Below are 26,378 nucleotides of genomic sequence, written 5' to 3'. Positions count from 1 at the left end.
TGTTTTAGTTTTCAGTTTAGAGGAACGCTGCAAACTCACACAAACTTCTTTCTTGTGAGGTTTTGTTGGCAGACTGATAAAAGCAGCAGCAGCTGGTGTTTGATGAGCAGACGTGTGTTTCCTGTTCTGTAATAATCAGCTTGTTACCATCACATAGTGAACTCAGCCATGACCAGTGAGGCCGTCCTCGTGCGGTTCTCTGGCGCTGATTCTGACTGTGACCTTCACCTCTGCAGGGTCGCCTCTGCTCGTGGCTGAGCTCGTCAAAATAAAAGCTTCTTCATTTCTGTGGCTGAAGAGGAGTCTGCTCTTCTTCACCAACAGGAAGTGATTGGTGATTCACTGATTCTGAAATCTTCACTTGTCTCACAAATTCACAGTAACACACACACACGGTTGTGTTTTCATATCCTTGTGGGGACATCTATTTGACATCATGCTCTCCTCAGCCTTTTACTCTAACCATTAAGACTGAATGCCTAACCCTGACCCGACTGTCCCTGACACTAAAACCACATCCTGAGTCCCAAAAATGTCTTCAAACTTGTGGGGACGGGCATGTTGGTCCCCACAAAGACATGTAAACATGTACACCCACACACACACAGAGGCATTAATGACCTCACAGGTTTATGTTTGGGGCTTTTAGCATCTTTGTGTGTCGGTCAGATTTAATTCACTCTTGTTTTGAGGTTTTGTGCCTTTTTGTTTCATTCTTTGTGCGTTTATTTTCTCTTTAAGCCTTTCAGGACTCGTGCTGTCGGCTTTTTCCTGCTGTGTTATTAGTATTTTTAATTTCTAAACTTCTTCTAAAAGAAGGACCGATGGAACATTTATGTGAAAATAAAAATGATCATTTAATGTTTTTGTCAATCATTAAAAAATAAATCCTGGTCTTTCATTTTGCTGCTGCATTGTTCAAAGAAACACATATTTTCCTGTTTCTTTCTGTTTGTGCGTTTTGCCTGTTTAGCGCTGCTGAGCAGGAAAACCCAGACGAACAAAAACCTCTTTTAAGTAAATGTTTGAGTCACTTTGGCTCTGAACTGTAAAAAACTGCAGACTGAACCAGATTTGAAGGCATCACAGGAGCAGCATCACATTCAAAACATGAAAGACAGGACTTTTATTTTGAAACACTCAGGAAATGACAGATGGAAAGTTTTTTAATTAAAACAAATTATTATTTTATGCATTAAGTTCGACAATCACCAGAACTGTGATGATCCTCACATCAGCTTTACTGTGTGAGGTCACATACACAATCATTAATGTTACTATTATTATTATTATTATTATTATTATCATTATTATTATTATTAGAGACTTGCAGAGAGAAGAGGTGGAAACATTTTGATTTTCATAAATTTAACAGACTAAAAACCTACAAACATGTTTGGTGCTGAAGAAAAATGGAAATTATCAGAACATCAGAATAAAAAAGCTCAAACTGAAACTGTGGGGAGGTCTGAGTGAGACGCAGCAGAGCCCCACGGTCAGTGTCTGTCCGTGTCTGTGGAACAACAACGTTTGGATCACTTGCAGTCGCAGAGCAGCGCGGCGCCTCGCAGCGTCCAGTGCTCGGGCGGCTGCACGCTCCTCAGCTGCAGGGAGAAGATGAAGTTCAGGTCGGTGCGTCGAGGCTTCTTGTAGACGGGACACGAGTACAGGCTGACCGCCCCCCCGCCGCCAGGGGGACGCTTACTGTCGGCCGTGTTGGCTGAGCTGACGGCGAAGACGTGGACCACAGGGAGGGGGGTGAAGAGGACCTGAGGGGCCGAGACAAACTTATTATTACTGAGCAAAAACAAAAATACTTTGATTTCATTTAGTTCCTAAATTTTAGTTTAGATTTAGTTTCTGAATCAATTAATAATTCATAATTTTTCATTAGATGAATCTTTTAAAAACTCTTAAAATGTTTTTATGTTAATTTACAAAAAAATACAGAAACAGTAAAACGTTGGACTTTTGAACGCTGAAGTTTTTTAAAGCTTCAGTTTATTATTTTAATTTAAGTAAAAAAACACTGATTTTAAAAAGACAAACTTTGGGCGGAGCCTCAGCGAGTTTGGCGCCACGTCTGTCCCATCCCGCTCCATCCAGAAAGAGGCCATAGATATAGACTCCACCCACATCTTCAGGGGGCGGAGCTGAGACGTCCTCCCTCATCATCTTGGTGACATCGTTGCTAAGGGTGACCGTGTCCAAGGCCCAGCCCCTGGACAGGTTGGAGCGTGTCGTCTCCTGGCGCATGGCGGTCAGGAAACCCTAAAGAAACAAAAAACATTCAAAGAAAACTGAAGAATTCCAAAACTCCAGATTTCCGGAACAACGAACCAACCTGCGGGTTGAAGAAGCCGGTGAGCCAGAACTGGTTGGGCCGGCCGGCGCTGATCCACGCGCTGAGCTGCTGGTTCCTCTCCAGCAGCTCGCTGAACCAGAAGCCGAGCGTGGCCGACGGCCAGCTGAGCCTCAGCCACAGGCGCGGGATCCGAGCATCGAACATGCTGTCGAGGGCGTCGCGCAGGTCTTCAGACATGATGATGGTCCCTGCAACGGCGGAAGCACGAGTCAGATCGAGCGTCAGTGAACACGTGTGTGTGTGTGTGTGTGTGCGTGTGACTGACCATCGATGGCCAGTCTGAGGTCAGTGAGCGTGCTCCGTACGCTGCTGATGACACGCTGCATTCGGTCCAACTCCTGTCGGAGGAAGATGTTCATTGGCTGAAGAGGACCCATCTTCTGGAGTTGACCTTTGACCTTCAAAACACACAGAGACGTCATGTTTCTCCAGAGGACTCATGAACGTGTTCGTGTTTGATGGTTCAGAGATGCCAGATTCTGCTGATGATTTAAAGTCTGAATTCATCTAAAAGAATCAGACGCTGACAAATCTGCTGTCTGAAATCTATTCACTCGTTTCCATCATTCACTGGGCGACGGTCGGGGTTAGCAGCCGGGCTCTAGAGTACAACCACACTGTGCTTTATTGTCACATTTATCTCTGCATTCTTTTTCACTTCCTGTCAAAGTTCAATAATATTAGCTTAGCATAAACATTAGAGACAGGAAACAGCTACCCTGGCTCGGTCCAAACGTACCCAAAGCTGCTCACCTGCATCTCTGACACTCGTGTATTAGCACACTGTTTGTTTGAGCTGCACAGAGCTGCGTGTGTTTCTTGAGCCTAACAAAGCTGCTTTGAACATGAGCACATTTTTGTTTTTAACTTGGCAGCTTGTTGCTTACACAGCAGCTCAGCTGTTTCCAGTATTCATGCTAAGCTAAGCTAGCTGGCGGCTGATTGGTGGGATTGTGTTCTTCGTCGAGTTTTGGGTTGGTGCTAAACAAACACCTCGTGTGGGATGTAGTCAAGTGGCAGCTTCTCCAGCATCTCATTGGCTAGTCTCTGCACGCTGGCCTCCCTGGTCTCCCCGGCCCCGCCTCCGGTGTCCTTCGGTTGGATGTTGATTATGGTGCTGAGCGTGTCATTCGCCAGGTTGGTCTGGTAGGTGATGTCAGCGTTGGGGTGGAGTCCAAACACCTGCAAACAGGAGAAATGTGACATGTGACTGGGCTAGTACTGCCTCAGTGTGGACGCGTCCCGTCTCTGAGCGTGCTCGGACCTCCGGTGAGTCGACCAGCGGCAGCCCCTCGATGTGCTGCAGGACCTCCTGGATGCTCTTGGCCTTGGCAGGGATGCTGTAGCCCTTAAAGAAGCAGAAAGCTTCACTGAAGGTGCTCTCACTGAACCAGACACTCGTGAACGTGTTGAGGAGCCGTTTGTCCAAGTCATCCGTCACCCGACCGCCATACTGGACTTCACCTGGTGAGCAGGCGTGAAGAAAGAGTCAGGAAGATTTCTGGAGACCTGGAGACCTGGAGGTTTCTCTCATAATCTGATGGATGAAACGTTACAGTGGAAAGAACAGAGCAGGTTTAAAGAGACTGACCGAGCATGTAGCGCAGACAGCTCCAGTTCACGCCTCTCTTCACGTCCAGGTTGTCCAAGTGGTTCTGCACAAACTGGATGCTGGAGGTAAAATCTGCCTGGTTGAACTCGTAGGGGATGTTCCAGCCGAGCGGACCGAACTTACGACGCTCCTGATGGGATAAAGAAGAAGAAGGAGAAATGATAACATCAGAATGATCTTACAGGAGCTGTTTTCCACAAAGAAACGGTGGATTTATGAATCTGATCGTGTGGGTGTTGGCAGATACCTGCACGGTGGTGTGGAGGAAGGCCACAGCGTACAGCAGAGGCTTCCACTGAGGCAGGTTGCTGATCTCTAGCTGGTCCTGAGTGACACCATTAAAAGTCCTCTTCAGACCGGCTTTCATGCCTGATGCCGACAGATAAAATAAAATAAGTGGGAAAGTGAAAGACAGCGAAGGATCAATAAAAATTCACGAGTTCATCAGGATCACGTCTCCTACCAAGAGGAGGTTCATTGGTGAACTTGATGGAGGACTGAAGGAAGGTGATGGGGAACCTGCTCACAAACACAAACACAGTCAAGCAGCTCTGCAGACACAGTTGCTGGTTTAAGCTGAGACTAAATGTGCCGTAAAGTGAACCTGCAGAGGAGCCGCCAGGACTTAAAGCAGGACCTCAGGCCTCGTCATTGTTACCTGGGGTGCACGTCGGTCGTCAGCCACACTCGGAAATCTTTGTGCACGCTCTCCGGCACGGCTGATGTGACCGTCTCCAGCAGCTCATCCAGGAAGTCCAGTCCCAGGTGGCAGTTCTGGAGGAGGAGCCAGCCGCCGTCCAGCATGCTGTTGGCCAATAGCCTGCGAGCGTGAACCTCTTGGCCCTGACCCATGGAGATGGGATGGCACGGCGCCCCCTGCAGCAAAAAAAATCAAATCTAGGCTTTAACAAAATAAATCAGTATTTTTCCTTAATTTGCTTTTGCTCCTGTACTTTCAGCAATTTTTCTATAAATACACAAAAATTATTTCTGTATTTTCTTGTGTACCCCGGTCATCTGCACTCTTTAGGTTTAAAGTAAATATCCGATCGTTTGCTTCAATAGGATTTATGACTATATTATTCGTACTTAGTATTAATTATTTCGGTAGTTTCCGATGTTTTTCCTTTTTATTACATCATCGTTCACCTCCGCCCTTTCACTGCTCGCCCTCACCTTATTCTTGGCTAATCTCTCGATGTTCTCAGTCGGGTCGGAGCCCATCGACAGCAGACACACCATCGGCGTTCGGTTGTTGCTCTCTGCCAACATGGTGTCCAAGTCCAGGACCGTGCCTTCGGCGTACTGTTGGCCCAGAGACTCTGAGATGTAGCGCCGCGCCTGCAACCATCAGCTGTTAGCCTCCACATTAACCAGTCTGCTCTGTCAGATCAAATCAGCAGTCAGACCTGAGCGATGGTCCGGTCGGGGCACCAGCTCCGGATGAGCAGAAGCTTCCGGAAGGTGTCGAGCTTCTCCTCGTAGCCATCGGGCAGCGGGGCGTCTTCTGGCGCTGGATGGTCGAACCACGCTTTCCAGGCGCGCTCGTTCTGGTTCACCTGGTTCAGAATCTGGAAGAACGCAGGCAGGCTGGACAGCTGCACCAGGTTCAGCCAGGTCTGGTCCAGGATCCAGCGCCGTGGCTTCGATTCTACAGAGTTCAGGTCCAGAGAGGCTCCACCTACACCGAGAGAGAAACAACTTTCACTCTCAAAGGACTCTGGAGGATGCAGGAGAAGAAAGGAGGAGGAGAAGGTAACCTTTGATGAAGGTGAGCACCTCCACGTGCGAGATGATTCGGGCCTGCAGGTCGATCTTTAGAGCCAACAGCAGAGTGAAGAGCAGCTTGTGTTCCTCGTACAGACCTCTGGCTGTGTAACGGTACACCTGAGGGACAGACAAACATCCTGAACCTCCACTCGAGTGCACGTTACAGGAAAGAAAGGACAGCCCTGAGGTGTGCGCTGATGAGGAGCACCTGGTAAGTGAGGAAGCTGATGATGTTGCTAATGCGTTTGGAGGTGACCTGCGACCTGGCCGAGTTCTGCATGGACGAATCAAAGAGCCCGAGAAACTGCCGCAGCGACGTCTGGTACATGACGTTCACCAGCGACATCTCCACAATCAGGAAGTAGAGGATGCTCCCCCTGGTGGCCACTGGCCGGTACTCCTCCCTGGCCTGGTTAATCTTCACCTCTGTCTCCGCGGCAACCGTCAGCTTCTCACTTACCTGGAAGATAAAAGGTCTCGCTGACTTAGCGGCTCCCAAACTTTTTTTACCACCACCCCCAAACACATCCTCCAACCACACACACATATTTAGTTTTCAAACTCCATCGCAGTTTATTTCACACCACAAACATTTAGTAAATAATTAAACAAATAACAGTAAACTGTAATAACAACAACAATAATATAAGTACTAACTCTTTTACGCCACACTTACACGGGTAATTTTGAAAACGCAGCTGTTTCTATGTGTTTGGGGCTTTCGTCCACACGTAAACGGCGTTTCGAATCACCGAAAACTGAGATTTTTAAAAATCCTGTCAGGATGGAGATTTTTGAAAACTCAGTTTTTGCGTTTACGTGTGGACGAGGAATACGGAGTTCGTCACGCAACGTCAAAAGTATGTGCTTTTTTTCACATCACGCTGTGCGTCACGTTATTGTTTACATGAGATGAACTGCAGAATGGCAGATAGAGACAAAATACTGTTAATCTGACTGTCTGCAGGTTTTACACGCTTACATACTGTCCCTCCGTTTACAAAGGCAGAGGCGTCACGCTGTGATTATTTTACGTGTAGTTGTTTTCTTCCTGTGTAATAATGTTCAACATTGCTGTGAATACATTTTTCTCTCTGTGCAAAATGGATTCAAAAACATAAACAGCTGTGGGATCCTGTTTGTCTGTAATTTGAACCGGGGGAACAAATCGTGGCAGGATCATCGTTATTTGTATCCTGCTGTAACTTTACTATATAAAGAGCAAACATCTCCAACATGTCAGGAGTAGTTAGTCATTACAACAAGTGTTTGTGAACTAAAGATCAAGAATGTGGGATCCTGTTTGTCCGTGATTTGAACAGCCCAGCGCTGCTCCCGACGCAGGGAAACTAATCCTCTGCACTTGTGCAGGTGAAGCCAAAGGGCAGATTTGCTTCACCATATTTTCTAGTCTTTGGCTCAGAGTGAAGTTGGTTTGGAAACATATTCGATGCTTCATCTCCTGCTTTGCGTTTGTGTGGGAGCCCCGTGAAGAACCTGTCAATGATGCTAGCAGTGTCCAAGCGTTCTTTTTTTAAATTAGTTATTTATTTTATTCATACTGTGCCCCCCCGCAAGGGCTCTGCGCCTCCCCTAGGGGGCGCCCCCCCATTTTGTGAACCTTACAGCGGATATATTCTTCACATTCCAGCTGCAGACTTTTATTCTCGGACCTTAATAGAGTGCAGCTGATGGTTTTTAAATGTTTTCCTCCATGAACATTACAAACATGCATCAGACAATAAGGAGACGCAGTGAAGGAGCAGCTGGTACCTCCTGAGCGGTGATCTTGGTGACGCTCAGCACCTCGATCAGAGACTGGTCCTCCACCAGCGAGCCCTGTGTGCTGGTGAGCCTGAACAGCAGGCTGTCCTCCAGCTCCTGCATCTTCCTCTTGTTGGACGTCACCTCCTCCAGGAGCTTCACTCGCTCTGCCTCCATCTCCTTCATCAGAACACGGGAATCATTTCAAAATGAGGGCAGGCATATTTAATCCACCTTCAGTTCAGTGCACAGAAACTTTATATTTGTTCGTGGCCTGTTTGGCCTCCGCTGAGATGTTGGGCGGACACGTGGGTTCAGACGTTCCCACAAACATAAAGCAGACAGCATGAGTGTGTGGTGTAAAACATCATCTTAATGTGGACGTGCCGAGCGCTACAATGGCCTTCAAACATACCGTAGGAAATGTAACTAGCTAACTCATTAACTACATCACTGATTGGATAACTGGCGGGTGGAGTGACCTGCTTCTCCAGCAAGATGACCCGTCCCAGCAGCTGGTCCTCCAGGCCTCTCTGAGTGACGGTGAAGTCCACCACGGCCGTCCTGGCGCTGACCTCAGGGCTGTATGCTGGGTTGGCCATCTTGGTGGTGATGTAGAGCGTGAAGCCCTTCATTACATCCACCTCCTTGTCTCCAACCTTCACCTGCAGGAGGAGGAGAAACGTCCGTTACTGTGTCTTCTTCCTCGTTTAGCCTCCGGTCCAGATCAGCTGTTTTACCTTGTAAGTGGAGCCAGACTTGATGTAGTTTTTGTCCAGTATGTTGTCCAGGACAGGGTCCAGTTCCTCACCAACGTCCTCCAGCAGCAGGGGGCGCCCAAGAGACAGGCTGTCCTCCAGGTGGGAACGGAAGTATTTGTGGTTCAAAGACGTCACCTGAGCCACAGAAGAAGAAAATCACGAACAGTCAGCGAAGCGCTCGGACTTTGAGTCACGTGCTGACGCTCTCACCTGCAGCTGCTGGTCTCGCTCTCTGTTCTGGATCCAGGTCTTGCCCTGGCCCTGGGGGTCTATCAGCAGCGGGTAGCGGGACGCCTTCGTCACCACGATGCCGTTCTGGATGGACAGGTCGTCGCTGGGTAAACCCTGCAGGTTCCACTCGCTCACTGTGGCGTTGTCCACCAGCAGACCAATCACGTTCAGCTCCTGCAGGAGAAACGGAGTTACATCATCAGCAGGTCAGAACGAGCTCGTTCAGCAGGGTTTGGTTCCTCGTGTTTAAGAACCAACAGAAACAAGGCGGCTGTGATGTGTTTCATCATCTGACCAATAATATGGCTGCTTTGTCTGAGCTGCAGGTATCTGTGTCTCTGGGACACACCCCTACTGTCTGTGGATTCTCTGTATAAACGTTCAGCCGTGACATCTTACGGGACTGAAGGGGAGGAGCTTCTCCTCCATCTCTTTCCTCCACAGCGTCAGCAGCAGGCTGCGGTACTCCTGGTTAAAGGGGCCAGCGTAGGACAGGAAGCCTGTGGCCAGAAGGACGTCCCCCACCAGGTGTTTGATCTGAGTCTGAAACCCCGCGCTGCTGTCGGTCCAACGGACCTGAGGCACAACAAGACGAGGTGTGAGATGAAGGAACGATGGACCAATGAACCGTTAGATGGATGGAAGGTAGAAGCTGACCTTTTCTCCTCCCAGGCCGTCGATCAGAGCGCGAGCGTTGGCCATCTTCCGGCGGCAGGCCTGGGCGTCATCCTCCAGGTCCTGCTTCTCCTTCATGGCAGCGTCGTAAAGCGCCTGAAGGTCCAGATCAGACACATTTACCAAACTTTAAACATAATAATCGATTAAAATGTTATCAGTGCAAAAAGAAGAGAGAGTACCAAATGAGTGGAGACGAAAAACTAAAGTGTCCAAACGAGTCAGCGAGTTTCACAAAGACAGATTTAACTGATAGCAAACTGCTGAACTACAGATGGTCACGATTCTCAGAAGGTTCAATACTCAATAAACCATAAAATCAACAAACCAGTGACCATGACGTTTGTATTTTCCCTCATTTCTTGTTACGGCTGCTGTTTAACCACCAAAACAGAGGAAGGCTGAAATGCTGCTGTGCACAGAAACTCTACAAGACTTTGAACCCAAATAAAACTGAAGAGAGTCGAAAACCTGCAGTGACAGTGAAACAGGAAACTGCCTCATGATTAGAGATTTGACTGACTTCAGTTCAGTCTTTATTAAAGACGACAGTCTGAGAGCGGGAACACAAACACACGTTACCTGCACCGCGTCCAGCTCCAGCTGTTTAGCATCCAGCTGTTCCTGAGCCTTAGTGAGTTCAGCCTGAGCCACCAGCAGACGGGCCTCCTGCATGGCCAGGTTAGCCTGCGCGCACACACACACACTATAATGAGCGCCTGTGTCAGGCTGGCTCCTGCTCTCATGGATACTGACAGCTCTGCGTTCACCTTCAGAGGAAGAACCTCCTTGTTGATGCTGAAGAAGTCGACCATGGCCTGAGTCCAGGAGCAGAGCCCCGCCACGTTCCCACAGATCCTCTTGGCCGTCTCCATGTTGTAGTCGTCCATGTGGAGGTAAGGAGCGAGCAGCTCCACCACCTCCTCTGTGATGGAGTCCTGCAGCACCGAGACGTCAAACATCACCTCAGTTCATGTGTTCATGAAATCTACTCTCAGTGCAGATCTACCAACTTTTCGTTCGTTTTACTGCAGCGGGATGTCTGTTTGGCTTCTTGCTGCATTTCCTGTCTTTATGTTTTATCACGATCATGTCAAAGTAAACAGAATCTTATGATAATATAAGAATATAAACATAAACATAAAGCAGGACTTTATAATGACAGAGAGCAGACGGGTGGATCAGCTGACGCTCCGAGGTTCTCCAGGCGGCGCGCCGACCTCAGAGATCCACAGCTTAGCAGGTATGTGACACACGGAGAGAGACAGTAGGTGATGAGAACATGAGAGGGGAGTTTCCCCTGACACACACACACACACACACACACACACACACACACACACACACACACACACACACACACACACACACACACACACATCTGAGTGTGTGAGGTCAGCATGTGTCCATCTGTCACTTCTTCAAAAGAGTGAAGCTTCATCAACATGAGGACTCATTCAAACTCAGGTTTATGCTGCAGCTGGAACAAGTATAATAATACCAGTGTGTGTGTGTGTGTGTGTGTGTGTGTGTGTGTGTGTGTGTGTGTGTGTGTGTGTGTGTGTGTGTGTGTGTGTGTGTTTGTGACCTTGCTGAAGTTGAGCAGGGTGCTGAGGAAGGCCGAGTTCTGCATCAGCTTCATCGCCTCGGCCCACGACGGTCTGGGACAAGGTCGTTCGGGGTCAGAGGTCACGGCGTCGACCTGAGAAAGATGACAGATTTATAAAGCATGTCGTGACTCTGAGGGAACGTTTCAGGCTCCGACTGTGACCTTTCTCTGGAACAGCAGCAGCACGGCGTCCATGATCCTCATGATGAGATGAGGAGGCTTCTGCAGCTTCCTCACCGTGGAGATGTCTGCTGGTTTGATGGTCTGCACACAGAGACAAACTCTGAGGCTGAACACGTGACACATGATGATGACGAGCAAACAGCACACAGGGACAACATGTGAGTCTGAGCTTCACTCAGACCACAGGAGGACAGCGTGTCGTAGAAACATGCAGGCAGGTCGTTTAACGCTTGTTGTTTGTCTGCAGGAGCTTTGATGGTCTCTGAGGTTTCCTCATGAACGGTGCTCAGAGCCGGCTTCACATGCTTTTACTTTACAGGTCAGATTTTAGCAGCTTAGTTTCAGAGCGGTCCACTGGGCCCTCCACCGTGGGACTACCAGCCAGTACACACTGCACCATTGAAGCTGACACTGGTGACCAGTCTCACTGACACCATCACACACTCTATCATTATCATCGTTCAACATGTGGACGGAGGCGGCCTGCTCCATCACCTGAGGGATGCAGGTGCTGCTCTGGTTTGGAGGTGGCTGCTGAGAAGCAGCAGAACATGGACGGACAGTTTCAGCTGCTTTTTGTTCTTTGTATTATTATTGTAACACAGATGTAACTGTGAGCAGGTGTCACAGGACCAGCTCTGTTTACTGTCATGCAGACACACTGAGTGTGTACATGAGTGAACACGGCCTCAAACCTGTGAGCACACACGGACGTTTCAGCTAAGATTGTTTCTCTGTGATCGTCTTCTTCTTTTGTTTCAGTTTTTACTTTAGTTTGAGTCAAATTGCAGCCAGTGAAGCTTTGACTCTTCTGTTGTCGCCCACCTGAAGCTCGTGTAAAGTCATGTAAACACTCAGTGGACGAGTCCACGTGGTCACAGCAAACAGACGGACACACGGCCGCTCGCCATTTGCTGATGAAGCTTACGTCGCTCTGACCTGAGCGCTCTGTGGAGGACGTGTAAATACAATGGAGGACTGAGTGTAACCTGTAGGGCAGCCTCAGCAGCCTGCAGAGCCGGTTTCGCAGCCTCCAGTTTGGACTCTGCTGCCATTTTATCGGCTTCGATCTCGTCCACGATGAGCTGAGCTTTATCCTTCACCTTCTGCACCTGCTGCTTCACCTGTAACCACAGAGCGGGGCATTAAACAGCTAGCTGACTCCGCCCACTTGTAAAGCTCCCGGTTTACATGTAATTACAGTTTTTTACAGACGCTAGGACACATTTCTCAATACTTAGGTCACGTTTGCAAAACTCCTCACACAGTGAGCACAACAGAAGTCTATGTGGGCTAAACTGAGGACCAGTTATCATTGTTTTGGCACAAAATGCATTCAATGACTACATCTCTCAAATTTCATGAATCATCAGGGTCATGTGACCAGTGAACCTGAGTCCTCGCCGCACCTTTAAGGCACGAGAGCGGAACTTCTCCCCGACAGGCGAGAAACAGAGGACCACGTGGAGGTTGCTCCGCACGCGGGACAGGAAAAAGTCGTAGAGGTTCTCGGGCGTCGGCGGGCGGCGAGGATGCTGGCGCTTCATCACGGGAATCAGGTCCTGAGTGATGTCATCCAGCTCGTCTCGAGCAAACAGGTTGGAAACTTCACCGCTCGCCAGGACGTTGTTCATGTATTCTGCAGGAGAGGAGACAGGAGTCAGAAAACAAGACGGGCCCTGACCCCATGACCTCCTGACCTCTGACCTTTGCTTCCATCAGCAGGACAAACAAACAGTGTAAAAAAATCAGTTTTCCTCCTTTTACATTCAGACTTCCTGATATTTCACATGATGATTCACATGAACAGATAAAGTTTGAGCTGATGTTTGTTCTGCTGTGGTGCAAACTAAAGACGTGAGCGAGTTTCATCATCTGTGAATCATCAAAGCTGTCAGCTGATCGTTGGCACCCAGGAAAGCTTCTTCTTTGATGTCATTGTCGCTGAACAGGAAGGTGACGCCTTTCCCGCGCTGACCGGCGATCCGATACAGAGACTTCAGATCCTCCAGCAGGTTACTGCTGCCGTACGACCTGCAGCACACACACACACACACACACGCACGCACACGCACGCACACGCACACACACACACACACACACACACACACACACACACACACACACACACACACACACACACTTATACTGTAAGTAACACAGAGAAACCCCAACACTCAGACGATCCCCTCTGAAGGAAAAACTCCCTTTCAGCAGGAAGAAAATTCCTTTTTATTGTGTTAAATATTTGTTGGGGGCAGAATGTTCGAAAAGTAAATGAATGTCTTCCTCCGTCACCCCCAACAGGTGGTGGCAGATGGCCCCGCCCCTCCCTGAGCCTGGTTCTGCTTCTGTTCTTCCTGTTAAAAGGGAGTTTTTCCTTCCCACTGTCACCAAGTGCTTGTTCACAGGGGGTCGTCTGATTGGTGGTGTTATTGTAGGGTCTTTATCTTACAGTATAAACACAGTGAGGCGGCTGTTGTTTAATTTGCTGCTATATAAATAAAATAGTTTATCACAGAACTTCATTTACAGACTTTCTCCTGCGGGTTTGTGAGGAGTTCTGCCTGAAAGGGAGGAGTGTTGATTGGACGAGTGGTGATTGGACGAGTGGTGATTGGACGAGCGCTGATTGGACGAGCGGTGATTGGACGAGTGTTGATTGGACGAGTGGTGATTGGACGAGTGGTGATTGGACGAGCGGTGATTGGACGAGTGTTGATTGGACGAGCGCTGATTGGACGAGCGCTGATTGGACGAGCGGTGATTGGACGAGCGTTGATTGGACGAGTGCTGATTGGACGAGTGCTGATTGGACGAGTGCTGATTGGACGAGTGGTGGGTCACTGAGACTGTGTCCCACCACCTGTTTAGACTTCTGCCCAGTGAGTTTGTTTTTCACACCTGACTTATTTGTGTTTATTTTCCGTTGGTCACGATGAATCGCAGGAAGCACACACCTGCTCAGTGTGATCTGGAAGGTTTGGTATCCTGCGATGAATGACGCGAGCCTCGTCAGGCTCTGCTTCCCCGACCCTCCCACCCCGACCAGCAGGGCGTTTCCTTGTGGCGTCCTCAGGATGCGTGAGATCCTCATCAGGTGGATCATCGCGTCCTGTCGTTGGACCACACACAGAGGGTCACCATCAGCTGATATGAACAAAGGTCATGGTGAAGAGTGTGACAGGAGTCATCATCACCTTGAAGAAGACCAGATCCATGGCTCCGCCTCTCACCGCCTCGTTGTACTGCTGCTGAAAAGCCGACAGCCGCTCTGCCAGAAGGTCCAGCGATGGGATTGGCTCGTACACCTGTCAATCATATCAGTGTCCACACTTAGAAACCATCAGAAAACTATCCAACACTGAGGGACCTGAAGACTTTAGCTGTGTCCCAAAACGTCGGCTCCATCCTTCGGAGGACCCGGCCTTCGCGGTCTACGTGGATTAATTAGAGTAATATTAAAACTCAGCGGCCGCCATTGTTGGAAACTGGAATTGGCTGGGCCGCGCTATGAATTCTGGGATATGGTGGGCCACGAAGGACAAACCCGACCCATCCTTTAGTGAAGGCCGCATTTGAAGGAGTCGACGAATTGGGACAGCCTTCGCTGCCTGGCTGTGACGTAATCGGCCTTCGAACGCAGCCTCCGGAGGATGCAGCCGGCGTTTTGGGACACAGCTTTAGTCTCTTTTCATTTTTGCTGGACTTTATTTAACTTACGACTAAATAAAAAATTCACTTTAATAAAAATATTAAAATAAATCAGATTCTGAGACCTTCGGAGCCTCCAGCTCAGCGTCTTCAGGTTCATCTCCCGTCGCCTCCGGGGCTTCACGCAGGAAGTCCACAAAGCAGCTGTTCCACTGAGCATGCTCAGTCAGAGCTCTCCCATGATCCTCCACTGTGACCTGAGGGAGAGGAGCGTTAGATACAGTCCAGAAGATTTACTCACTGCTGTTTGTGCCGCACTTTAAATAAAAAGTTGTTGTTGTCTCATGAGATAAGTTCCTGTATCATCTTTAATCTGTCGGCTCTGATTCCAGAGACTTTTATTGGACAACAATGTTTTTATTTTGCACTGAAAATTCAGTTTTACACAGAAAACGTGAATCAAACCAAAAAAACAGAAGCAGGAAGTAAAACACATGACTGAACACAGAGTCAGGTGGAAACAATCAGGGCGAGAAAAACACAACGACAGGAAGTAAAAGCAGACACACAAAAAGAGACAAACACAGAACACAAAGGGTGACAAAGACGCAACACGAGAGCCGGCAGAAGCCGACCAAAGATGTAACGATGACGTTCATATAGCTGCTGATTTCATTCCTGAACAAAAGCCTGATATCAGAGAAATAAAGATTATTCTGAACTGTGACTCATGCAAAGCTCCTCTGGTAGCAAATCATCTGTAAAAGAACAAAATATTTGAGATTGGGATCATTTATTGTCACGTCCAGGGTTAATGAAGCTGCCAGTTTGGAATCTTTTATTTGACGAGCAAATTTCCTAAAAATGGATCAACTATATCTCCCAGAAATCCCCTTCTCTTAGTTTTCAGTATTATTAACATTTATTGAGTTATTTAGTGTAAAAAGGAAACTCAGTCTTTGCCAAAACAAGCAGCAGGTCATGTTCTTTCTGTTCTGTAAGCTGTGACTGAGGGCCACAGTGCTGATGTCAGAGCGCACACACCGCCTCCACGATGCTGCCGAACGCTCGTCTGTCGCCGCTGTCGACGAATCGATCGGCGATCGCTCTGCAGCACTCGTGATGGAAGAGAGCGGAGAGGAGCTCAGAGCTCTGACACACCTCTGACTTCACCGTGAGGATCCCCTGAAACACACAAGGACTCGTTCACATCGCCGGGTCAGAGAGTTGCTTCAGGATAAATGTACGAGTGAGAAAGTCTCAGGAAAAAGGACAAAACGTTTATTCAGGATTAAAAGAAGAAGAAATAAAACCACGTGTGATTTTTTCTACCTGCCAGATTCTGCTGAGGTCACGCAGGTTGAAGATGTAGTGAAACTTTGCAGGAGACGGTAACATCTGAGGAGAGAGAAGATCACATGTGAGAAACATCCACAGACTGAATGCAAACAAAATCAAGTCAAGCAAAGTTACAATTCTCAAAACTCATCAACATGTCAAATTTGTTCGGGTGCCTGGGTCGTCGAGCCAGAGTTTGCAGTTTGACATTATTATTGATCATTTCTGGTTTTTTGCTTTCTTTGTTAGAGTTCTCTGTCTATGGTTTCTGTGTCCATAGCTGCTCTGTCTCCCCTCATCGAGGCTGCGTCTGTGTTGTTTCCTGAGAAGTTCTGCTTTGTGTTCTTTTTCTCTCCCTCTGTCGCCTGGGCGGAGCTCATTGTGGGCTCCGCCTTTGGCCTACATACCTGGGAGATGATCAACACCCGCGTCTCATTAACTGGCCTCTACTAAAGGGAAGAAGCCAGGCTGCTCTTCGCTGGATCGTTGCTTGACCTGTGTCGGTGAAATCCCGGCTTGGACACTACAGTCTAGTTCCCGCGTCTCAGCTTCTTGTGTTAACGCTTTTGTTTCCTGTGTACAGACCCCCTGGACCTGCTCTCGTTCCCTACGGAGTTTCTGCTGCGAGAGAGGAGTGAATGACTGGTGAAGAGGAGTGAGAGTGTTGCCCTGCTTTTCCCCGTGGATTCCCTGGAGCCCTGATCCCCGCACGCTTGTATAGAGCACTGAGTCCCTGTCACACATTTCACCTGGTGTTTGTGAGGAAAAGCCTTCTGTTCTTCCTCTGAGCAAGGAGTCCTGCATTTGAGTCCCCCAGTGACCGGAACATTTCCTCTTTTACTTTAACACGAGACTCTTTCAACGTGTCTGCTTCTGCCTCCTCGTGTCGTCAGCCCTGATTTGTCCAGCTGTGTTTCCCTCCTGTCTCCCTGATTGCTCCCTATATGGATTTAAGCCCTGTTTCCTCCCTCATCTCACACTGTGTTATGTCTCCTATCTTGCCTTCACGTGACAAAATTGGCATCAGGTGTTTGAAAATCTGAATCTGTGCAGTAAATGTGACCTTCAAATGAAAAGCAGAGACATTTAATCTCCATCATCATTAAATGAAGCGGTGAACTAATCACGAGCAGAGATCTGATACATCCTGGATGAAGTTTGATGATGAGTTTGATTATCAAGTATTGATTATCCTGATTAGAACAAAGTCCCTCCTCATGTCCTCCTAATATATGAGAATTAACCTGAGAAAAGCTCAGAGGGGATCTTTCAGTGATCATCAGCTGCTTTAAATATAATTTTTTAATGACTGTTTATAAAGAATTAAATACATTTTAGCCTTCTTTTATTCTGAAGGTCCGATTTGATCTTATTTAAAAAACAAACCTTCGCCTTCACGGCCTGCCACACCCGCCTGGTGGTGGGGACGAGGGCGGCGGCGAGCTGGCACACCGGGCCGGGGAAGCCTCTCTCTGGGCAGAAGTAGCCCTGAGCCACAGTGCCAAAGATCTTATCGATGGAGGAGTTGGAGGGCAGCGTGCAGTTAAAGATGGAGAACTGGCGCTTTAGACGCTGAGGGATGTCGTTCCGACCGCCGCCGGGGTGAATCATGGCTGCCACCAGCTGGTAAACATCATTACACACATCAGTCAGTCACAGAGCAGATGATCTAACATCATCATCATCTCTCTGTTTATGATTTAAAACTTTTGAAGGAATCCCTCAAACCAACAGGTTTGTGTTCACTTCCTATATTTCCCTCCACTTCATTAGGTACAGCTGTAATACTCCAGTATATCTGTAGCGTCCTCCTGCCTTTGCTCACAGCAACCTTCATCAGTCTGTCATCATGGAAACATCCAGAATGTGCCACAGCGCTCCAACCACAGCCAAACTTCACCTGAACATCCACCACAGTGATGAACTCTCCTGGACGATCCAGGCTGTAGAAACCTCCCTGCTCCATCAGCTGACGCACAATCTCATTGGTTATCTGAGTGAGATGTGGGGGCGTGTCAGAGATACAATAATCTGATTGGTTACATGCATATCAAAGAGAACAGGGTGGGGGAAAAACTGAGCTGATTGGTTATTTGTGATGTGGAGGTTATTCTGTGAGAAACAAAGAGGTAAGCTAGCAAAGGTTTGACCAATCACAGAGAGCCTGAAGCCCACCTGGTCGCCCCATTCGTTGATTACGGGCATGTTGATGTCGTCTATGAAGACGGTCATCCTGCGTCCGGCCGGCGGCCCGTAGGTGGTGCCCATGCGTTTGTCGATGTAGCTCTCGAGCGTCCTCTGGAACATGCCGGGCAGCGTGGCCGAAGAGAAGTTCACCGTCTTACTGAGGTGGAGCTCTGGGTCGAGCTTTCCAGTGTAGCCCTACAGGGGGAGCCAGAGAGCAAGCTGCATGCTGTAGCCTGTGCTAGCCTGTGCTGGTGAACGGTTGAGCGCACTCTTACTTTAATCATGACGGTCTTGGCTGTTCCTTGCTCTCCGATCAGCAGCACGGCCTTCCTCTGCTTCATGATGGTCTGCATCAGGAAGTCCGTCCTCACGTTGTCTACGTTGGGAACCAGGATGGACCAGTAGTCAGGGACGTGGTCTTTGGGGTAGACATACTCTGGGACCTGATCAGAACCATAAACACAGAACATGCATGCAGCATGCTGACTTCATTCTCTGCGATTAACACTCAGGAGAAACATAGAGTCCTCTCACCTTGTTGGACCAGTGCTCCCAGTCTCCCTGCTCACTGACGGTGAACTCAAAGATGGTCTGGTTGTCCTGAGTGGGTGGCAGGTCCAGAGATGAGCTGTGGGCCTTTGAGACAAAAACAAAAACACCTTTCAACTCAAATGGAATATTTATATCCATTTCCAACCAGATATATCCTTTAAAAACCTTTTTTTAAAGTCCCATGTGACTCGTTTGCTCCAGCCGTGGAGGCCGTGGTGTTCAGGATTGTGATAACAGAGCTGGACTGACTCATTTCCAGATGAGTGACCCTTTGTTAGACGTCTTTTCCCGTTTTGCTTGGAACCAGTCAAAGTTTGATTGGTTTGGTATCTAAACTTAATAAAGTGGGTGCTGATCATCAGTCTGTGAACTGGGGATCATTTTCTTTCTAATGTGACAGGCTCTTCAAATGGCACTGGTGTCACTGGGTCCAAGGTTGTACACAAACTACTGCAAACTTTTTTTCTTTTAGCATAAAATGGTGAAACTGTTCTAGATTAGGAGCAGACGTCAGTGTGTTGGAAAAGTGGTACGAGAATCTGACCAGGACCGTGGGTAGGTCATAGCCCTCTACTTAAGGGTGGGGGCGGGTAAAGGTGAGTAATCCCGCCTCTGTAGACGGTAAATATTCACACTACGGGTTCATTTGATTTGAAAACGAGGTTTGTTATGGAGTCAAAGAAAACTTTCACACACCTTCAGGAAGGCCTCCATCTTGGCTCTGTCATCCAGCTCCAGCAGTGCACCCAGAGACCACATGACCGCAAAGACAAACATGCGTCCCACATGATCATGGCCACCCTGTTTGTCCTGCGCTGCGGGGAGCAAACCCTGAAAGCACAAATATGAAAAATAACCAAACAAAAGGGCAACAAGAACTTGGAAGACTCAGATTCTAGTTTTTCTGGTGTTTTACTGCTGTGTCCTACCTGCAGCAGGTCAATAGTCTGTTTGATGTACATACACTCCAGCACCTGCATCTTAGCGGACACAGCAGTGAAGACAAAGTCCAACAAGTCCTGAAACAGAAGAATACAAAACTAACCTTTAGCTTTCCTGCTGTCTGATGATTTCTTTACCTTCAAGGTTGATGCATTTCTAATCTCTGCTTACAACGTCATCAGTAACTGATGTTTGGCTACATGGGTGCTGGAAACAAGCGATAAACACCAAACTGAACAGACTTTAATGGTCAAGTGCTAAAAATTGCAGTTCCTCTAACAGCCACCAGAGGTGGATGGGGTAACAGGGTAACATGTCCAACGTTACAGCAGAAATAAACGTGTTTACAGCGGGTAAGAAAACCTGTTTGTTGTCTATAGCAGTGTTCATGTCAAGTTCACTATGATTAATTATGGAGCTCATCAGGGTGCTGTGCTGGGACCAGTTTGAGTCACAGTGCACTTGCTTCTCCTCGTTTCTCCTTCTTTTGTGTAATATTGGAGAGTCTGTGGCCGACAACACAAAGTGCTTGGAGGTGATAGTTGTTGTGAATTGGTGCTACATAAATAAAACTGAAGAGAATTGAATAAAGAAGCTTTGATCCTTGTTTGCTGAGTTCAGATGAGGTTATTTTATGGTTCACTGCTTTGCCGCTCCTTTGTTGTGTATGTTTGACCAGGTGGTAACATCTTATCAATATTAAAGTGATAAATAAGTCTAATTGTGTCCCGGCGGCTCTCACCTGGTAGCAGCAGTCGAAGCAGTGTTTCAGAGCGCTGGCCTGCTGCTCTGCTAGTTTCTGTAACCAGGCCTGCAGGACGGGCCTCCAGCTGAGCACTGACGAGCTCATGAACACCATCCCGTTCCTGGACACGGTGGCTGGGGAGGCGTTGTCGATGTTGTGGGGCTCAAAGACAATCTGAGGGAAGAATATAAAATATATGGGCTGACTTGACCTCGATGCATCTCCGGTTTCTGATCATGATGTTTGTGGATTATGTCAAACTGCACCACAGTGACTGTCTGGCTGAAGTGAGGTGAGCTTTGTTTGTTTTGCTTTGACCTTGCAGCAGGGAGCCATGGGGATTCGATCGCCATTCGCCAGCGTCAGAGTTTTGTTGTCGTCTAAAACAGAGTTCAGATTCTCGATCCAGATGGCATCAACCGGACCATCCAGCACAATCCAGATGTATTCCCCCTGACACACACACACACACACGTACATATACATCTGCACTGGAGCATCATGAATGTAGGGAACATGTTGAGCTTCCATCAACCTTTTTGCCTTTCAGAGTTTTCCTCCACAGTGTGGAGAAAATGCCGTCCGTCCAGTCGTTGGTGGTCACGTCCAGCATGCCGAACATCTGCGAGGCTGTGATGGCTTTCGGGTTCATCCTCATCTCTCGGTGGGGCGAGCCGCACTCAGACATGGCCTTCATCAGCGTGTGGACGCACGCCGTCTTCCCAGCACCGCTCGGACCCAGCGTCATCATACCTGCACGAGCACAGGACAGCTCGACTCCCATGTGTGCTGAAGACTCTTTAGCATTGCCATCAGTGTGTCTGTGACCTCAGCATTACTGAACACTGGTTGTATATAAAATAAAGATTTGTGCACCAGAAGCTTTTTAAACTTTTATATACCAAATTATATTATATAACATTTACGTTTTTAATAAGCTTTTGGTTTCTAAGTGTGTAATATCCTGTTACTATATCCACAGTAAGTGTGGGTTATGTTGTTGTGACAGCAGCCAAAGACAGATTGTGTTAGTGTTGTGTTTAACAGCGTTAATGGAGCTATAATGTTGTGAAACTCTGTGTACATGTAGAATAATAACCTGCACTCAAAACTGTTTAAACCTCATGTTGAGGAGAAAGTTAGCAAACCTTTGCAGCACTTTGTAATCACATTAGACTGATGAGTCTAAACGTGCAGTTTATGTGTTTAATGACCATAGAAACTCATGTTGAGCCTGCTTTCCACTAATTTACACTGGAACTGTAAATGAAGCTGAGTGGCGAGACGAGAAAGACTAATTAATGTGTCACTGCCTCCAGATAATTGTGATCTTTACCATGTCGGACTCTCTGCGTCTCATAGAGCTGGACCAGTTTGAGGATCCAGGGCGGGTGAGGGATCAGACCGGCCTGCTGAGCCTGATTAAAGATGGCCAACTCCAAGTCTGGATAACCGGCTTTATCCAGAACTGCAGAGGGGGATGAAGGAAAAGCACACAGTATGAGAGCCGTCGTGTACTCATGGAGCCTCTGCTAGTGTGTTTCAGTGTTATGTGAAAGAAACGTACCAATGCCAGGAAACAGGTCATTGATCAGACTCATAAACAGAGGCTCGTCCTCGTCCACCTGCAGAAAGTCACACAAGCAATCAGGATGGCTGACTGTGGCAAGGACAAGGGCTCCCCCTAGTGGGCAACTCTAACACATCTGATAATAATGAAATGACAACTTTAAACATAAAGTCTAATTTCTGCATTGATTACTAACACACACACCAGTTTGGAGAGGTTCATGTCCCTCAGGACCCTCATCACCACGGTCTTCTCTGGTTCTGACGGGTTAGATCGCTTCACAGCTCCCAACGTCCTCAAAACCGACAAAATGTTCCTCAGACCGAAATCATAATGGACCTGGTAAGAAAGACCAGAGAAGTATAAATAATAATATAACTAAATGCATGAGTAACAATTTACAAAGAAGGGCAACGGAGAAATGAGAAAATCCATCATCTAACACCAAGAAGGACAGGATGTGTGGTGGTTACAGCTGCAGGATCACCCACCTGTTTGGACAGCTGCTCCTCACACAGTTTGTAGAGGGTGTAGAACTTCCTGCTTAGGACCTGGTTGTCACGGAAACCAGCACTGGCCAATTTAACCCTCATGATGATGGCTCGGTCCGGGACCATCATGGCTACCGTGCGGAACTGAATCTTCAGGTTTTCAGGCAGCTCCTGACGGCCGGCGTAACCGGGATTCTGGAAAACCGAGAAGTTACTAGAACTTTCTGAGCGGAGGAACATCAGCACGCTCAGTGCTGGACCTGTGGCTCACTGTAGTTACTGAGCTGCCTTCATGTATCCACAACTGCTCACCTAAAGAACACTGAATACTGAACAGTGCATTGTTTCATATGCAGAGTGACTCTGATGATTTATCGTTGACTTATACTAACACCAGAGTGTTCATTAGATCAGAGGTACCATGGTGAGGAAGATGCCGAACTCGGGATCCATGTCGACCACATCTCCGTCGGTGAAGACGAACTGCTTCTTCTTGTTCTTCTTACACTGCAGCACGATGTAGATCTGCTGGGCGGCGACAGAAAGCACCGGCAGCTCGATGCGGTTAAACTCATCGAAGCAGCCCCAGGCTCCGGACTGAGCCAGACCTGCAGACACAGCACTGCACTTTCAGATCAGCATTTTGATAGAACGATCACATGTTTATTACATGCTAAGAAGATGCTGTGACTTATGTATCATACAGAGTTATGTATCATAGAAGAGTGGGCGACTGGCCTCCACTGACTTCCACACTTTTGTCTCTGACTCAGGAGAAACATGTCTTCATGAGGATCTGCAGCTCTGGCATGGCTCTGTATTTAAGAACAGCTAATGAACATTTGTTCCAGGTTCCCAGATACCACAGACAACGGCTGTGGGTCCATGTTAGGTAGTGAACCTCTGCAGAGCCCTGTTCTGTCAGAGCGGGCCGGGCCTCGTGGTTGACTAACCTCTCTTCTACTCAGTGGGTTGATAAGATGGTGACAACAGCAGGACAATATTTCCAGTGTCCACCATCCACACACTCACACACCTTTGTAGATGCGTCCCAGTCCTCTGTAGTCCATCTGGTCCGAACAGTTAAAGACCACCACATACTTCCCCAGACAGCGACCCATGTCTTTAGTGGTCTCCGTTTTACCTGCAAACAAACACACACACACACACAACCACAGCAGCATGCAAGAGTTCAGCTTCATTTTACACACACACACACACACACACACACACACACACACACACACGCACGCACGCACGCACGCACGCACGCACGCACGCACGCACACACACACACACACACACACACACACACACACATTACCTGTTCCTGCTGGTCCGGCCGGAGCTCCGCCCATACTCATCCCCAGAGCCTGGGACAGAGTGATGTAACACCTGCACAGATGTTCAGTGTTTGTGAATCAGTCAGTCCACAGGCGTCAGTCAGTGAGGCTGGAGTGTGTGTACCTGTCTGTCAGCGGGGTGATGACCAGCCTGTCTGTGCAGCCCAGGTATTCATTACAGTAACTGAACTCCACATCTGTGATCTGGATGACACATCTGTCCGTCTCCTCCAGGAAGTAAAACCTCGACTGTTTCTGCCATTCAAAGTCTGAAGCCGACCGCACGTTCATCCTCACCTGACAAACACAAAGTCATATGACCCACTCTGACAGACACTATCAAAAGTATTTAGATGTTTGTTTATATGTTTGCTCTTTTGTTCACCAGATCATCGAAAATGTCTCTCTGGTGGACGTGGATGGTGATCAGCGTCTCATATTTGGTCCTCTCGTTCCTGCTCAGCTCTCGAGTCGTCATGTCGATGAGCTCATTGAGGAGGTTCAGGAACTTCTGATTGGTCGTTTGCATGATCTGACAACCAATAAGATGGGGGCAGTCAGGAGAGAAGAATAACACGATAACACCCTGTAAATAATCACCATAGCCTTAATTATATTCTATCTTATTTTATTTAGAGAGCTCCAAATCACAACAGAAGTTGCCTCAAGACTCTTCTGTCCCACACGGGCTTGAGTGTAGCCTTTTGACCCAAACCACAGTTTTCCTTTTCTTTTTGTACCAACCAACTTGGAGGGTTGGTTTGGTTACCCAGCTACGGGGTTTGGTTGTGTTAACTGGATTCTGACTGAAACACAATTAAAACAAAACGCACTTACCTGAAAAGTGGAAGAGAGAACACGATGAACACAAAGAAACGGCATCGACTTGTTACTAAAAGAGCCAATCTCTTAATTCTGCATAAATTCAAGCCGTAATTACTGACTGTTTCTTTCTGCTGTAGAGTTGAGTTTTAACTGAGAGTCTGTAGGAAGCATATTCAGAGCAATTATCTGACCAATAATGTGGCTGCTGTGATGTTAATTGACTGTCCAACAATAGTTTCAGTGAGGGTGATTCTGTGGTTTGTGTTGGACATTACCGTAGATTACGACGTAGCAGACACAGTCAAAGTGATGCAGCATTACTGGATAACTTTAGATCTCCACCCTCTTACATAAATATGGTCACGTTTGGCTCAAATTGAGGCATAAAAGCACCTTCTTGTCAGACTTGCTGAGGACGAGTGCTTCTTCTGCGTCTCTAGTCCAGATCATCTGGATTCCTAGCAGGCCAATCTGAGCCGGGAACGCCGACTGGAACTCCAGAAGCTTAAAGGCGGAGTCACTAATGGCCAGGTAAGCCTGACGGATGATAGCATGGAGGGTTCCCCTCACCCCAGCTAGCAGCTCTCCTAACCACACCTCCACATTCCCCTGCAAGTGGAGGTGAGATGCTGATTGATAAAAGGATTCAGTTTAAGGGAAAAGTAACGGGGAACTTACTGGGAGGTCTCCATGTGGAGGTGAGATTACCTGTGCCAGGACTGGCTGCCTCAGCTCCACAGTTTCTCCTTCTTGGGACTGGAAACTGATCATCTGGTCGTAGATTTTCTCATTGAAAACAACTCTGTTAACGTTATCGAACAGACTGAGCAGATGAGCCTGACAGACACAGAGCGAGGAAGCAGATTCAATGTCATGATCAGAGGAAGGAAGAAACTCAGCAGCAGGAGGGAAGCTGAAGCATCAGACAGCAAATACAAACCCATCAGATCTGAAAACTGTGAGCTGCAAAGTGTCACCTGTAAAGTGTGTCACGTGTACAATGTGTCACCTGTAAAGTGTGTCACCTGTATGATGTGTCACCTGTAAAGTGTGTCACCTGTATGATGTGTCACCTGTAAAGTGTGTCACCTGTACAATGTGTCACCTGTAAAGTGTGTCACCTGTAAAGTGTGTCACCTGTATAACATGTCACCTGTATAGTGTGTCACCTGTAAAGTGTGTCACGTGTACAATGTGTCACCTGTAAAGTGTGTCACCTGTACAATGTGTCACCTGTAAAGTGTGTCACCTGTAAAGTGTGTCACCTGTATAACATGTCACCTGTATAGTGTGTCACCTGTAAAGTGTGTCACCTGTAAAGTGTGTCACCTGTATAACATGTCACCTGTATAGTGTGTCACCTGTAAAGTGTGTCACGTGTACAATGTGTCACCTGTAAAGTGTGTCACCTGTACAATGTGTCACCTGTAAAGTGTGTCACCTGTAAAGTGTGTCACCTGTATAACATGTCACCTGTATAGTGTGTCACCTGTAAAGTGTGTCACCTGTACAATGTGTCACCTGTAAAGTGTGTCACCTGTAAAGTGTGTCACCTGTACAATGTGTCACCTGTAAAGTGTGTCACCTGTATAACATGTCACCTGTATAGTGTGTCACCTGTAAAGTGTGTCACCTGTAAAGTGTGTCACCTGTATAACATGTCACCTGTATAGTGTGTCACCTGTAAAGTGTGTCACCTGTACAATGTGTCACCTGTAAAGTGTGTCACCTGTATAACATGTCACCTGTATAGTGTGTCAC

The 26,378-nt window shown here is 47.8% G+C and overlaps 1 protein-coding gene across 1 annotated transcript in view; it reads right to left on the bottom strand.

Annotated features, from left to right (window-relative positions):
• Positions 1-1,016: 1,016 nt before the first annotated feature.
• Positions 1,017-26,378, bottom strand: part of dnah5l (dynein, axonemal, heavy chain 5 like) — a 56,058-nt gene continuing 30,696 nt past the window's right edge. The window contains exons 42-94 of the mRNA XM_080865486.1: positions 25,326-25,454; positions 25,011-25,226; positions 24,178-24,324; positions 23,917-24,089; positions 23,774-23,844; positions 23,486-23,593; positions 22,870-23,057; positions 22,450-22,644; positions 22,163-22,297; positions 21,956-22,013; positions 21,725-21,856; positions 20,924-21,141; positions 20,707-20,841; positions 20,386-20,562; positions 19,631-19,720; positions 19,398-19,532; positions 18,684-18,785; positions 18,425-18,592; positions 18,138-18,344; positions 17,863-17,955; positions 17,349-17,585; positions 15,957-16,022; positions 15,669-15,809; positions 14,750-14,881; positions 14,171-14,281; positions 13,931-14,085; positions 12,883-13,004; positions 12,380-12,609; positions 11,960-12,094; positions 10,950-11,051; positions 10,767-10,880; positions 9,949-10,116; positions 9,761-9,865; positions 9,161-9,274; positions 8,903-9,079; positions 8,483-8,677; positions 8,252-8,407; positions 7,994-8,176; positions 7,521-7,691; positions 5,956-6,207; positions 5,738-5,864; positions 5,387-5,658; positions 5,154-5,318; positions 4,636-4,853; positions 4,441-4,496; positions 4,225-4,346; positions 3,957-4,107; positions 3,630-3,829; positions 3,359-3,547; positions 2,631-2,763; positions 2,345-2,553; positions 2,050-2,271; positions 1,017-1,769 (exon numbers count right to left, since the gene is read on the bottom strand). Coding sequence (XP_080721612.1) covers positions 1,536-1,769; positions 2,050-2,271; positions 2,345-2,553; positions 2,631-2,763; positions 3,359-3,547; positions 3,630-3,829; positions 3,957-4,107; positions 4,225-4,346; positions 4,441-4,496; positions 4,636-4,853; positions 5,154-5,318; positions 5,387-5,658; positions 5,738-5,864; positions 5,956-6,207; positions 7,521-7,691; positions 7,994-8,176; positions 8,252-8,407; positions 8,483-8,677; positions 8,903-9,079; positions 9,161-9,274; positions 9,761-9,865; positions 9,949-10,116; positions 10,767-10,880; positions 10,950-11,051; positions 11,960-12,094; positions 12,380-12,609; positions 12,883-13,004; positions 13,931-14,085; positions 14,171-14,281; positions 14,750-14,881; positions 15,669-15,809; positions 15,957-16,022; positions 17,349-17,585; positions 17,863-17,955; positions 18,138-18,344; positions 18,425-18,592; positions 18,684-18,785; positions 19,398-19,532; positions 19,631-19,720; positions 20,386-20,562; positions 20,707-20,841; positions 20,924-21,141; positions 21,725-21,856; positions 21,956-22,013; positions 22,163-22,297; positions 22,450-22,644; positions 22,870-23,057; positions 23,486-23,593; positions 23,774-23,844; positions 23,917-24,089; positions 24,178-24,324; positions 25,011-25,226; positions 25,326-25,454 — 8,241 coding nt within the window. The 3' untranslated portion in view covers positions 1,017-1,535. The remainder of the gene's footprint in view (positions 1,770-2,049; positions 2,272-2,344; positions 2,554-2,630; positions 2,764-3,358; positions 3,548-3,629; positions 3,830-3,956; positions 4,108-4,224; positions 4,347-4,440; positions 4,497-4,635; positions 4,854-5,153; positions 5,319-5,386; positions 5,659-5,737; positions 5,865-5,955; positions 6,208-7,520; positions 7,692-7,993; positions 8,177-8,251; positions 8,408-8,482; positions 8,678-8,902; positions 9,080-9,160; positions 9,275-9,760; positions 9,866-9,948; positions 10,117-10,766; positions 10,881-10,949; positions 11,052-11,959; positions 12,095-12,379; positions 12,610-12,882; positions 13,005-13,930; positions 14,086-14,170; positions 14,282-14,749; positions 14,882-15,668; positions 15,810-15,956; positions 16,023-17,348; positions 17,586-17,862; positions 17,956-18,137; positions 18,345-18,424; positions 18,593-18,683; positions 18,786-19,397; positions 19,533-19,630; positions 19,721-20,385; positions 20,563-20,706; positions 20,842-20,923; positions 21,142-21,724; positions 21,857-21,955; positions 22,014-22,162; positions 22,298-22,449; positions 22,645-22,869; positions 23,058-23,485; positions 23,594-23,773; positions 23,845-23,916; positions 24,090-24,177; positions 24,325-25,010; positions 25,227-25,325; positions 25,455-26,378) is intronic.

This window comes from Rhamphochromis sp. 'chilingali' (genome assembly GCF_963969265.1).
Source record: "Rhamphochromis sp. 'chilingali' genome assembly, chromosome: 18".
NCBI lineage: Eukaryota > Metazoa > Chordata > Actinopteri > Cichliformes > Cichlidae > Rhamphochromis > Rhamphochromis sp. 'chilingali'.
The sequence above is the reverse complement of the archived record's forward strand: the minus strand, read 5'-3'. Positions and strand labels throughout refer to the sequence as shown.